Here is a 14610-nt window from a genome sequence, read left to right as displayed (position 1 = left end):
CTTGATTTACTACTGGCTCGAATCAAATACCAATGTATGCACAATAAATAAACACTGAACGTTTACAAATCAGGGCTGATTTGAGGCAAATAACATTAAAAACAAAGTGGAGCGGAAAGCACACAGCTTTGAGGGGGTTAGATTCGTAGTAGCCTAACCCATCCTTTAGGGCTGTTCGCCCCTACACCCAAGCCTCGGTGTAGGCTTTTTGTGTTTGGAGTTAAGCTGCTATCCCCCGGCCTTGATGGAACCTCGAAGCACCCTCACTGGTATATTTTAACCTCCTCAGTTTCTCTAAAATTCACCTGCAACAGCTCTAAAAAGTCCGCACAATCAGGTTTATTCCAGAGAAAAGCTGTGAGTCCATATATTATTCCATTAAGAGGATACCAAGAGGTGCAAGGGGGCTTGCTCAAGATTTATTTCGGGAGAGAGTCACCTCGGATACGAAGATGGAGTGTCCTGGTGGGAGACAAGATGAAGAGACGTGACATAAGGTCAATTTGGATGGAGAACCTATTTTGGATTTAGATGGTTCATAGCGTTCATAATTAATATAAGATATTGTTTGCCAGCCTAGTTAGCTTAGTTGGTAGTGCATCTGCCTTGTAAGCGCTAGGCCGTGGGTTCGATTCCCGCCCGGGGCGGATTTTATCCTGAACGGATAATGTTCGTTCTCGGAACGGCTGGCTTTCTCCTCTCCTGTCTTCCTTCTCTCTTCGATTTTCGGGATGATAAGACCATAGCAGTTACAGTTCCCTCTGTCAAACGTCTTAAAAAAAAAAAAAAGATATTGTTTCCCTATAGTATTAGCCCTAGAGAATAATAAATACCTACGTAAGTTATGAATAATATAGACTAATAGAGCTTTGAAGTTTGAGGATCATCTCTACTCCAGACCTCAGATAAGCAGAGCCCCATGTTAGAGAAACTTGCAGTCGGCCCTGACAATAGGAATGTAAGAAAATGATCAGTGTAGCCAGTCGAAATTTCTCACTCAAGTCACTGCCATTTTTAATGTTCAGTCCAGTAAGTTCCTCCAGTTTTTCTAAAATTTAATAGGGAACACATTTAGAGATATTGTGTCCATCCCTGATATCCATTCACATTGTGACTCCAATGAGATCCAAATTTGCTCCTATCCCGTCCTAGGGAACCTTAAAACCGCCCCTGACACTACTTTACATAGTGACAAGTTCGCCCAAACGCCCAAACTCATTGATTGACTCAATTTACTGAGTAGTTCAATGAAAAGAGTAGTTCTTTTTACTTTCTATTATTTATAACTCTAACTCACTCACCCATCTCTACTCCAGAAACTCATTAATTTTGTTTGTTCGCCGAAGTTCATTAATTGACTCAAAATTCAAAGAGTTTTTCATTATTTTTTACAACTCACTCACTCAGCTAAACAGAGGCCCATTCTGAAGAATCTTACAACTGCCCCTGACACTACTTTACATAGTCACAAGTTCGCCCAAACACTGCATTCTCCGCCGATCTCGTGTTATGTGTATTTACAAGTCAGATGTCTTGTAATTATTTTCAATTGAAATGCTACATTATAACCGGCCCTGATATCCATTCACATTGTGACCCCAATGAGATCCGAGCCTGCTCCTAACCCGTCCCAGAGAACCCTAAAATTGCCCAAAACCCTAAAACAGAGAACCCTAAAACTGCCTGAAACAGAGAACCCTAAAACTGCCTAAAACAGAGAACCCTAAAACTGCCCCTGACTCTACTTTACATAGTCACAAGTTCGCCCAAACACTGCATACTCCGCAGATTCCGTGTTATGTGTATTTACAAGTCAGATGTCTTGTAATTATTTTCAATTGAAATGCTACATTATAATTGGCTGACTCCGACCGTGTGTGGACGTGGCAGAGAAGATGCCTGCTGAGTGCACCCTGCTTCGGCCCCAAGAACCTTTTATCAGTGAGAAGAAAATTTCGGCCTATCTACTGGATTTCCGAATTCGGCCACTGAATCTTTTTTCTTAATTACTTTTGTGGACCGTTTTTTCCGAGTGAATTTTTCTATATTTTTAAGTAGGAATTAGGAAATGTCAGTCCAAAGCAAACACCCTAGATAGGGCTGAATGAGAGGCGGACGAAAAACGCCGACCCCGTCCGAACACGGGAAAAGGCGAGGAAGAAGAAGACCGCACTAGAGTAGTAAAGTCCAAGGGGGCCGATTTCGGGGGCGGCCCACTCCTGTTGATTTTGCCGCAACCCACGGCACCGGGCCGCATAAATCTTCCTCGCGACATAAATCAACCGCAGTAGAAAAAATATTCTTCCGCGCAGAATCCGCAGTTTTGTACCTACTTATACTATTCTAACCTATCAATTTTGATTCGACACATACAGGGTGTAACGTTCAACAGGTCCGATACTTGAAGAAGAAGAAGAAGAAGAAGAAGAAGAAGAAGAAGAAGAAGAAGAAGAAGAAGAAGAAGAAGAAATTTTCGACCTTTCACAGTTATTTTTTCGGAGTTTCGACCTCAGATTTGGATTTTTCTTAACTTTTTACATAGGAATCGACCTTTTATTAATAATATTTACCCATTTGCAACTGCTCCATTCTGACAATGATAGGTAATTGCAACCTGGGGGGGGGGGACAGGGGCCACTCGGACCCGATTTTTCGGAGTCTGACGTACAGTAAAGGAGAAAAATCGAGCTCAACGGAGGGGCCGGACCCCCTCGTCCCCCACTTAAATACGGCCCTGCTCAGGTATGTAGGTACTATCAACATATACAGGTACACAATATCGTTACATACATACATAGGCACTACCAACATCTACCTGACACAATAGGTATGTATCTACTTAGTAGACTATATTAGACTGGTACATAGACAAGAATTGAGATCTGACATGAGCCAGCCTAGTTAGCTTAGTTGGTAGTGCGTCTGCGTTGTAAGCGCTAGGTCGCGATTCCCGCCCGAGGCGGATTTTATCCTGAATGGATAATGTTTTCGGAACGGCTGGCTTTCTCCTATCCTGTCTTCCTTCTCTCTTCGATTTCGGGACGATAAAACCTTATCAGTTGCAGTTCCCTCTGCTGCTGCTGTAGCAAAATACATTTTGCGCTTTCATATTTTTATTCGGACATGCCCTCTTTTGGAAATATTTCAAGTTGGTGGTTCAAATCCAAATCATAAGGCACTCTATTTTATTTTGCTCACTTTAGCGTTCAGCGAAAATTAGGATAAGAAAATATCTACGAATTAGGTACGTCAAAAATTAATTAATTAGGTAGAAAATAGTAGGAAATTTTGTTTTCTAACTAATAGACAAATCCCCGATGCACTCTGACGTGGAGTGACTGAGATATTAGCGAAAAAGTGAGAAGGGTTTGGTCAAGTTTGGTCAAAATTTCAAGTTCGATCAGCCCAAACTGGGGGCCCCGCGCCTTTGAAACTGCCCCGGGCCCCGCGGGGGGCTAATCCGGCCCTGCTTGAACGGCTTACAGGCTTTTATACTTAGCCTTTCACTGGGATTTTTTTCAAGAGATTTGATAGAGGGAACTGTAACTGCCCAAGGTCTTATCGTCCCGAAAGCGAATAGAGAAGGGAGGCAGAATATAGGATAAAGCCAGCCGTTCCGAGAACGAACATTATCCGTTCATAATGAAATCAGCCCCGGGCGGGAATACGTGTCCCTAAACTGCCCGTTTGGTCACAAATTCAGGCTGACAACACGCTGAACGGAAGTTAACTTCAGTTCCTTGTGAAAGGAAAATTAGGAGTAAAGAAAAAGGAAGGAGGACAAGATGAAGAAGTAGAAGAATAAGACGACGAAGAAGGAGCAGAAAAAAACCGTAAAAAAAAGAAGAAGCAGAAGAAGAAGAAGAAGAAGGAGAAGAAGAAGAAGAAGAAGAAGAAGAAGAAGAAGAAGGAGAAGAAGAAGAAGAAGAAGAAGAAGAAGAAGAAGAAGAAGAAGAAGAAGAAGACGACGAAGAAGGAGCAGAAAAAAAACCGTAAAAAAAAAGAAGAAGAAGAAAAAGAAGAAGGAGAAGGAGAAGGAGAAGAAAAAGAAGGAGAAGAAGAAGAAAAAGAAGAAGGAGAAGAAAAAGAAGGAGAAGAAGAAGAAGAAGGAGAAGGAGAAGGAGAAGAAGAAGTCTAATACTTCTATACGTTATGGATAACGTGTAGAATAACCATGATGTTTGCCAACCTCCGGAACGGAGACGGCACCTCAAGAAGAAGAAGAAGAAGAAGAAGAAGAAGAAGAAGAAGAAGAAGAAGAAGAAGAAGAAGAAGAAGAAGAAGAAGAAGCAGAAGAAGAAGCAGAAGAAGAAGAAGAAGCAGAAGAAGCAGCAGATCAAATCCATGTTTCTTCTCTGGTACACACACAACTTACACAACCTGATCCGTGTACCGTGTAACTACTTCAAACATAATCAACTGCTTTTTTTTTTTTTTACTTTTTTTTTATTATTTCCAAGAGTACAATTGTTTCTGTGGCGTTTTTTTATTTGGTTTTTTTATTCTGTTTTAAATGAATGGTCATTAAGGACGTGCGCTGCATGCAGAATCGAGAGGGGCCCACAGTTAGAAACACAAATTTTGAGAATCGGGCCCAAATTTTCGAAAATTCGATTTTTGTCTTTTCTTACCTATGAACACAAATCACTTCGACGGCAAAGTGGAAAATGATCTTCTGTTTGTTTACAGTTGTCACCTGATGTGATTTCCAACAATCGGTGGTACTCCCAATACTGTGTTGTCAATAGTGAAAATTAGAAAAATCCCCGAATGGAGGTACTTTTTGCTTTACCAAATGGTCACACGGGACTAATATGGGTTAACCTAAAACATATAAGGTTCGTTCTCGGAACGGCAGGCTTCCTATCCTGTCCTTATCTTCTTTCCTCGATTTACGGACGATAAGACCTCCGTTGTTACAGTTCCCTCTATGAAACACGACAGATTTAATTTAATTCAACAGATGTGAATATGAATACTTCCATTACTTTTTTCTTATGGAGGCGTGACCAATGAGCTGTTTATAAACAATACCTATAAACATGTATGGGTATTGACTGGTTGAGAGGTTTTCCCGGACAGATGGAGAGTGGGTGCACTTGTAATGAGTGTACTGAGTGTACTGCAAACTTGGAGGGGGAAAAGGCCCCCCCCCCCCCTCGGGCTTTTTTTGCCTCGGGCTGAATTCCGAAAACTTTTGCCCCCTTAATAAAAACCTGAACTGGCCTGCGACCTAATACGAATAATTAATAATACGTACCCAAACATTTCTAACACAAATGTGAACCGGCCTCAACTCCCTCCTCTCCTCTGTTACAGTTCGGTCGCCGGCGCGCTCTCACTGGGCGCGCAAATAATCTGCGCGCGCATTCCCGGCCTCACGGCAAAGCAGCGCGAAATGTGCGTCGCGTATCCAGACCTTATGGCCGCCATAGGCTCCGGAGTGGCCATTGGATTGGCGGAATGTCAGACGCAGTTCCGCCTACATCGGTGGAATTGTTCCGCCACTCGCCGCCCGGATACGTTCGGCCATATTGTTATTGTCGGTGAGTGATTTAATTTCAAATTAATTTATGCAGGCCGGAGGCTACAAAGTGAATTTAAACTCGATTTATGCAATCTGATTGGCGGAAATTTTTTGAAATCAACCAATCAGATAGCTTAATCCGGGGTTAAGCCAAATACGCTCACTTGGGGCTCCGGCCATTAGTTTAATTTACTAATTTCCAGGACTACAATCTGAGCTCAATTTTTGTTAAACTTTTAAATTTAGATTGATCTATCTTGTCTCCATTAACAATGTAAACGTTTGAAATCATGTATGATCAAGTAAACTTAATCAAATAATAATGCAAAATTTAAATTTCAACTGTGGTCCTGTCATTCCTTGCCCTACTTTTGACTTCTTCTCTCTATGAAATTTGGCTGGTGTAAATTACGTTTTTTGTGGAACCACAAAGCCTTTCGTTGTATGACCAAGATTATCGTAATTTCCCCTGTAGTTTTGGTATAACGTTCCTCTATGCATGTTTGGCATATGGTGACCACAAAGTTCCTTTCTCTTATTGTTATTTAGGTCACATGATCTGCCCTAGTGGCCTTTGAAAATGTAGATAAGGAGAGATTCAAAAGAGGATTCCCGTTTAGAAAAGGTCCGCACAAACCTTTAAGATACCTATAGATACTTCATTATCATTCTACAGTAGAAGTGGAACCTCGATTATTTCAACTAATTAGGACCGGGGGTAGTTGAAATCATCACTTTCTATGATCTTTCCCTCTGATAAGATAGAATATCCTTTGAAAGATAGAAAAAAAACAACGGATCTTGGAGTTGAAATAATGGCCGTTGAAATAATCGAGGTTCTACTGTAACAAAGGGAAAAAACCCATGTCTCAATTTCGCAAAAGCCTTTGATAGAGTCCAAAAGGTCGAGCCATTGTTCGTCAGCCTTCAACACCTAACTGTTTATGGTGTTTTATGGTGCCTTTGAGATCTTGTGTTCAAAATGTTCAAGGAACTGTAGCAACGGAGATTTTAGCGTCCCGAAAGCGAAGAAGGAAGACAGGAGAGGAGAAAGCCAGCCGTTCCGAGAACAAACCTTTCCCTGTAACATAATCAGCCTTCAACACCTAACTGTTTATGGTGTTTTATGGTGCCTTTGAGATCTTGTGTTCAAAATGTTCAAGGAACTGTAGCAACGGAGGTTTTAGCGTCCCGAAAGCGAAGAAGGAAGACAGGAGAGGAGAAAGCCAGCCGTTCCGAGAACAAACCTTTCCCTGTAGCATAAAATGTAACATAAAGTCCGATCTGGACAGAATTCTAACCCACAGAGACTAGTGGTCTTCGTACTTACAAGGCTCCCTTCCAAGCTAACTAGCCTCTAGGCGACTAGGCTGGCAATTGAGGAGCTGGGTGCAAAAAGGGAAATATGTATTTTTACCCTTTTTGCGTAAAACGGTTTTTTGAAATAGAACGTGGTGCGCTCTATCTTCCAGCGTTTGAACTGCAGTGATAACTTTTTTTCGATGAGTTACAGCGTTTTTTTAAACATACTTTTCAAGGATTTAGATGAAAAATTGAAAACTTTAAAGTTAAATATCTCAGTTTGATGATTTTCATTTATTCCCCTTTTTGCACCCAGCTCCTCGATTTCAAGTCGTTGATGAAATCCCTACAAAAATTGCGTACACACATACCTAACTGTCGAAAATCAGCCCTAAAACTAGGGCGATTGCTTTGGGCTGACATTTGGTTTTGGCTACAAATTTTACGAGTGGAAGCCTTTCACACTCAACCTTTGCTATTTGTTTAGTAAGGTAGTTTCTAGTAAGGTAGTAAGCATTTCTACTGACGCAGAATCATTGCGGAATTCCTAGTATACATACGTACATAACTACAACTAGTATAAATACATAGAGATACATACGAACAAACGTACTTGAGGAACAAGAATACGAGAGAAGTGTTAAGGATGGCCCTTAAGCTTGTCAAAGTGTCCATTGATACAAACTGTTAACCCATGAGAGCCGAACTTTTTTCTCGTTGGATCTTGCTGAAATTTCGTACACACATAACTGTCGAAAATCAGCCCTAACTAGGGCGATTGCTTCGGGCTGACATTTGGTTTTGGCTACAAATTTTACGAGTGGGAAGCCTTTCACACTCAACCTTTGCTATTTGTTTAGTAAGGTAGTTTCTAGTAAGGTAGTAAGCATTCCTACTGACGCAGAATCATTGCGGAATTCCTAGTATACATACGCACATAACTACGTACATAATTATACATACGTACATAACTACGTACATAATTCCTAGTATACATACGTACATAACTACAAACAGTATAAGCGCATAGACATACCTACATACGATCAAACGTATTTGAGGAACAAGAATACGAGAGAAGTGTTAAGAATGGCCCTTAAGCTTGTCAAAGTGTCCATTGATACAAACTGTTAACCCATGAGAGGCGAACTTTTTTTTTCGTTAGATCTTGCTGAAATTCAACCGCTTCTAACTCCGGACCGGTACTGCGTAACTATATCATATAATAGTGAAAATAGTAGGAAATTTTGTTTTCTAACTAATAGACAAATCCCCGATGCACTCTGACGTGGAGTGACTGAGATATTAGCGAAAAAGTGAGAAGGGTTTGGTCAAGTTTGGTCTGACTTTAATGTAGGCCTCGGCTCTCATGGGATATTGAGGACCGAGAATGGAGAGAAGTGTTAAGGATGGCCCTTAAGCTTGTCAAACTGTCCATTGATACAAATGTAAAATGTAAACCAAAGAATGCCTTCTTATGCACATAATAGTACAGGGTGACCGGAAAGTGATCGGGCATCTACAGAACTGAACTTTTCCTGGTTCAAAGCCATTTCAGTGATCCGACAAGAAGTGATGCTTGATGCATTCATTAAACCTGCCATAGCCACTGACAAAGTTTTTTTTCTAGAGGTTTGATATCGTCATCGTCTTATCGTCCCGAAATCGAAGAGAAAAGGAGGACAGGATAGGAGAAAGTCAGCCGTTCCGAGAACGAACCTCACCTGTTAAGGATGAAGTTCTCCCCGGGCGTTAATCGAACCCGTGGCTTAGCGCTTACAATGCAGGCGCTCTACCTTCCATGGTAACTAGGCTGGCCATTTTTCCTTATTTATGACGGACTTTCTGATGGAAATCGGCTCGAATCGGGTTGGATCGGAACCCTCCGAGCACCCTGTACAGAATAGCTCTCGTTGAAACAAAATTTATCGCCCATTATTCGCGGATCGGGACGATAATTTGCGCATCGAATGCGCAGTCACACCAGATGCCTCTAGTTGACAATGCGCAGTCACAATGAGATGGTTCTGGCGAGAAGAAAATGACAATACTCCCGTGACAGTGGCGCGGGGTGAGAATTTCAATGGGGAAAGCTGTAAACCATTAACCCATGAAAGCCGAGGCCTATATTAAACTTGATCTCTCTTTTTCGCTAAAATCTCAGTCGCTCTATGTCAGAGTGCATCGGGGATTTGTCTATTAGTTAGAACACAAAATTTCCTACTATTTTCAATATTATATGATATAGTTCCGCAGTACCGGTCCGGAGTTAGAAGCGGTTAAAATTCAGCAAGATCCAATGGAAAAAAAGCTCGGATTTTATGGGTTATGTTTAGGTAATAGGTATCTATCTATCTGTTGTTTATTTTGCAAATCACTGTACAGCAGCTTTTGTGACAAAGCAGGGGTGGAACTCATAAACCGTAGAGAGGAAGGCAACCAGTGCTTCCCCTTTTAAAAATCTCACGACGCACCACTGATTTTAACTCGAGAAAATGACAATACTATTCTCTCATCTTATTTGAAATGCAGTGAAGACGCAATGGTCCATGCATAAATACTTCGGGCAGCTTTGGTGAGAAAACCAAAGCGAGGATCATAACTTGAAAACAGTGCCGAAGGTACATAAACTGTTAGGATAATGGAACAACTTGTTCTAAGCTGACAGTCTAAAATAGTCCAAATAAAGTACTACTTATACTTATACAGAGGGTTATAGAGCACTAAAGATACCTGCCAGGTCTTGGTTTTAATTTTAAGTAAACAAAAAATAACTTTAATGACTAACTAGGCAGTAAAAATTTCGGTTCAATCTGGCATTTCTGGCAGTATAAACAAGGTCTGTATTCTATTCTATGCTATTCTAAAAAATAAAGCTTACCTTTTTTTAAGGCTCTATAATCTGAGTATAGATACCTACTATGTAAAGTCTCTCTCTCTCTCTTTAGAAAGCCCAGTTTCGGCTCCTGCTGAGATTTCTGCATTTTAAGAATGACAAATGCCTATTTAACCTACCTAGTTTGTATTGGGCTACTGAAAAAATGGCTTAAATATAGAAGGCCCAAATCGGATTAAGTGATTTCTCTCTATCTCTATCTCTCTCTTTCTTTCTCTCTGAAATATTAAGAGTAGGTAATACTGCTCGAATATTACTGAAAACACCCTTTACGCCAAATAGGTCGCGGGTTCGATTTCCGCCAGGGACGGATTTTGTCTTCAACAGATAAGGTTCGTTCTCGGAACGGCTGGCTTTCTCCTATCCTGTCCTTTTCTCTCTTCGATTTCGATAAGCCCTCCAATGTTACAGTTCCCTCTGTCAAACCTCTCTAAACAAAAACTAGAATTATCTACTGATTACTAATCAAAGATTGAGAGATTAGTAGATCCAAGATAGTAAAAAACATTCTAATCCGACTTCATATGTATAAAGTTCCACAGACAGATACCTATGTGATGTTATATGATGTTATTAAGAGATCAATTAGGTAAATTAGGTTGTTTCAATCAGTGACACGAAATAGAAGCATGAATATTAATTTTATTTGTTTTTTAACACTTTAATGTCGAAGCTATTTATAAATAATATTCTAGATTTTCTCTCTCTCTCTCTCTCTCTCTCTCTCTCTCTCTCTCTCTCTCTCCAGAGAGCCCAATTTCGGCTCCTGCTGAGATTTCAGCATTTTAAGAATGACAAATGCCTATTAACCTACCTACTACCTACTAACTGAAAAAATGGTTTAAATATAGAAGGCCCAAATCGGATTAAGTGATTTCTCTCTCTTTCTCTATCTTTCTCTATCTCTCTCTCTCTCTCTCTCTCTCTCTCTCTTTCTTTCTTTCTTTCTCTCTGAAATTAAGAGTAGGTAATACTGCTCGAATATTACTGAAAACACCCTTTACGCCAAATAGGTCGCGGGTTCGATTTCCGCCAGGGACGGATTTTGTCTTCAACAGATAAGGTTCGTTCTCGGAACGGCTGGCTTTCTCCTATCCTGTCCTCTTCTCTTCGCTGTCGGGACGATAAGACCTCCAATGTTACTGTTCCCTCTGTCAAACCTCTCTAGACAAAAACTAGAATTATCTACTGATTACTAATCAAAGATTGAGAGATTAGTAGATCCGAGATAGTAAAAAACATTCTAATCCGACTTCATATGTATAAAGTTCCACAGACAGATATGTGATGTTATATGATGTTATTAAGAGATCAATTAGGTAAATTAGGTTGTTTCAATCAGTGACACGGAATAGGAGCTTGAATATTAATTTTATTTATTTTTTAGCCATTAGTTTAATTTACTAATTTCCAGGACTACAATCTGAGCTCAATTTTTGTTAAACTTTTAAATTTAGATTGATCTATCTTGTCTTCATTAATAATGTGAAAGTTTGAAATCATGTATGATCAAGTAAACTTAATCAAAATAATAATGCAAAATTTAAATTCCAACTGTAGTCCTGTCATCCCTTGACCTACTTTTGGCTTCTTCTCTCTATGAAATTTGGCTGGTGTAAATTACGTTTTTTGTGGAACCACAAAGCCTTTCTTTGTATGACCAAGATTATCGTAATTTCCCCTGTAGTTTTGGTATAACGTTCCTCTATGCATGTTTGGCATATGGTGACCACAAAGTTCCTGCGACCTACATTGGGCTCCGTTCCCCTATAAAAGTTTGGCATGTGTAAATCAGCGAGCTCCCCAAGATTATCGTAATTTCCCCTGTAGTTTTGGTATAACGTTCCTCTATGCATGTTTGGCATATGGTGACCACAAAGTTCCTTCGACCCACATTGGGCTCCGTTCCCCTATAAAAGTTTGGCATGTGTAAATCAGCGAGCTCCTATAGCCTGGGGCTGAGGGCAACCACATCATCTTCTGAAAACGCTTTACATGTGTGCTGTGCATGTTTGTGGTTGAACTCCCTCAAGCTCAGCCGTTCCCAACCCTGCCTCGGTGGTGTAGTGGGTAACACACTCGGGCTAGGATACCGGAGGGCGTGGGTTCAATCTCATTAGAATAGAATAGAATATACTTTGTTTATCCTGCCCGAATAGGACTGAAAAGCCCCTTTACCCCAGCAGTCTGAACAAGGTCTCGTATTTTTGATGAGTTAAAGATCTTGACCATCAGGTACACATGCTCACACGAAAAGTGCTTTGTTTATCCTGCCCGAATAGGACTGAAAAGTCTCTTTACCCCAGCAGTCTAAACAAGGTCTCGTATATTTGATGGGTTAAAGATCTTGACCATCAGGTACACATGCTCACATTGCTCACACAAAAAACCGCGGTGTAGTGGTCAAGATGTTCGCCTGGTAAACAGGAGGGCTTGGGTTCAATCCCAGTTGAGGTATGGAAATTTCCTCCTCAATATAATTTGGTCACAATATAGGCAATGTTGTTGTAGCGGCTCCATCTGTAGCCGAATGGTGATGGCAGAATAAAGAAAAGATAAACCCACAATAATAGTAGTAGCCTACTGCTGGAGTAAAGGGACTTTTCAGTCCTATGTGAGCCGTATAAATAAGCACTATTATTATTATTTCTCTGCCGGGCAACCCAAGTGGCCTAGTGGGCATACCAAAGGCCCCGGGTTCGATTCCCGATGGAGTCGATTTTTTTGTAGTAGGTAGATTTTTGATTTTTTCAAAATTTTGAGAACCTCTCCCGCCTGGTTAGCGTATGATTTAATTCTGTTTTGCCGCGGGCACACTCTTTCCTCACTTGTCTTCAAATCAATACTATCAGCAGCTCTGCTTTCAGCTTTAACCGCAGAACCGAGTACGAGGTACTACGGGGTGCCTGGAAAAGAGACGAGGTACCGTTTTTATACCGTATACCAAAAAAGTTATTATTATGTTAGGGCGGTCTCTTCTTGATCCCTTGTGTGCCGCGTCCATTTTATATATAATGTCCATTTTATATAATGACTGCTGAAACCCTCCAAGAGCGTCCATTTTTGTTTAGAACTATTGCCTACTACGTACGATTGTTTAAATGCAGTGATCCCTAGTCGAAAAGTTTTTCTTTTTATGTGAGAAGCCCTTGATTTTTCACGCGGAATCGAATGGTGAAACTTTTAGAACCGTCCGACTTAATGTAATAGAAAGTCGTGTGATGTTCACACCAGATTTTTTTTTCATTTCGTGGAAAATGTTGAAAAGGTTGTGAACAAAATATCTCAAGAACGGTTTGTCGTAAAGCGCAACCTTTGCACCTACCTTAGGTATAGTGAAAACTATTCAATGAAAACTTAAATGATGGGTGTATGAATTTTGCTATAGAGAGACAAATTCACAATTTCAGACCGAGATGGGAGTGAATTAAAATATTAGTTACGAGTAGATGTTATAGTTATATTAGGAGTACCTACCTAGATGTTATAGGTAGGAGAGGAAGCTGGGAACACAGATCTCAGGGTCGGACACACAAACATACACACGCAAACACGCTAATACGGTTTTTCTTACCATCAGAGATCTCCAGTCTCTAGTTTTATCCAAATGCAGAATTCTTATATCAAGATGAACTCTGCGAGATAACAAATGACTGAGATGTGAAGCTCCGACCAGGACATGTGGCATAGCACACAGCTCCCTCTAAACAGAACCTGGAGACCAAATTTTGCTTCCTCAACTTCAAAGAGATGACGTGACCACTAGGTGGCGTGGTAGCGCCTCAACTCAACCAATGAAAATCCAAGATGGCGCATCCCCAACCATCAAAGAACAAGGGTTCAGTTTTAAAAGGAAACCGATGAAAATTCAAATCATAAATCTTTGTGGTAAAGCAGAGACTGCAGAGAGCTTCTTCACAACTTTTGTTTGTATCACAGGATTACTATGAGTGTCTCCTTTACTATCAATTCTCATCTGCTATTATCAATTCACAGTTTCACACTGATAATGTCGCCACTGGTCGCTACTCGATTAAAGTAGCTACTCAATTGTTCCCACGAGGCTGAGTGCACCCCGAACTCCAAGCACAGGGCTGAAAAACTTCGACCCCGCCGGGAATGGAACCCGGGGCCTCCGGCGTGAAAATACAACCCTTGCACGAAGCCGCCACTGACCTAAGGCTAGTCATTCTAGTCTTTATTTCAGCTCTTCTTACTGTTCTAGAGCTGAGATATTTCCTTATGCTCTGCTTCTCTAAAGCTCTGACAATCTAATTTTAAGATTCATTGCCAGGGGAGCTAAAGTTAAAAAAAAAACTCACCCCTAAAGGAGATTTAGCTGATAATTCGCCTGGGGCGGACTTTGAACAGATAAGGTTCGTGTAGAGAGGTAGGTGCATAGATTTTATTTTTAAAGGCAACTTAATAGTAGAGAGGTATTAGGTTCATAGTGCATAGATTTTATTTTTATTACCAAGTAATTAAGCCTTTTCCTCGGTCTGTGAATTTATCGCAAAGTAATTATCACTCGCTCACTTTAACTTGTAAGTAATTAGGGCGGGGTTCCAACTGCGCCGATATGTTCGATTCCTGCTCGGGGCGAACTTTATCCTAAATGCCAAACAGACATGATTCGTTCTCGGAACGGCTGGCTTTCTATCCTGTCCTTCTCTCTTCGCTTTCGGGACGATAAGACCTTGTATCCAACTGTTTTTTTTTTTTTACAGTTTTTCACATTTTTGTGAATAAGTATCACATTACTTGGTGCCTTCTTTGCAATCAATCTCCATATTTCAATAACCTTAGCCAGCCTAGTTAGCTTAGTTGGTAGTGCGTCTGCCTTGTAAGCGCTAGGCCGCGGGTTCGATTCCCGCCCGGGGCGGAT

The 14610-nt window shown here is 40.8% G+C and overlaps 1 protein-coding gene across 1 annotated transcript in view; it reads left to right on the top strand.

Annotated features, from left to right (window-relative positions):
- The window catches only part of LOC103507192, a 37836-nt gene that overhangs the window by 16451 nt on the left and 6775 nt on the right, over nt 1-14610 (top strand). The window contains exon 2 of the mRNA XM_017443218.2: nt 5320-5546. Within this exon, the coding sequence (XP_017298707.1) occupies nt 5320-5546 (227 nt within the window). The remainder of the gene's footprint in view (nt 1-5319; nt 5547-14610) is intronic.

The sequence above is a fragment of the Diaphorina citri genome, unplaced genomic scaffold, assembly GCF_000475195.1.
Source record: "Diaphorina citri unplaced genomic scaffold, Diaci psyllid genome assembly version 1.1 scaffold295, whole genome shotgun sequence".
Lineage (NCBI taxonomy): Eukaryota > Metazoa > Arthropoda > Insecta > Hemiptera > Psyllidae > Diaphorina > Diaphorina citri.
This window is presented reverse-complemented; position numbering and strand designations above follow the sequence as displayed.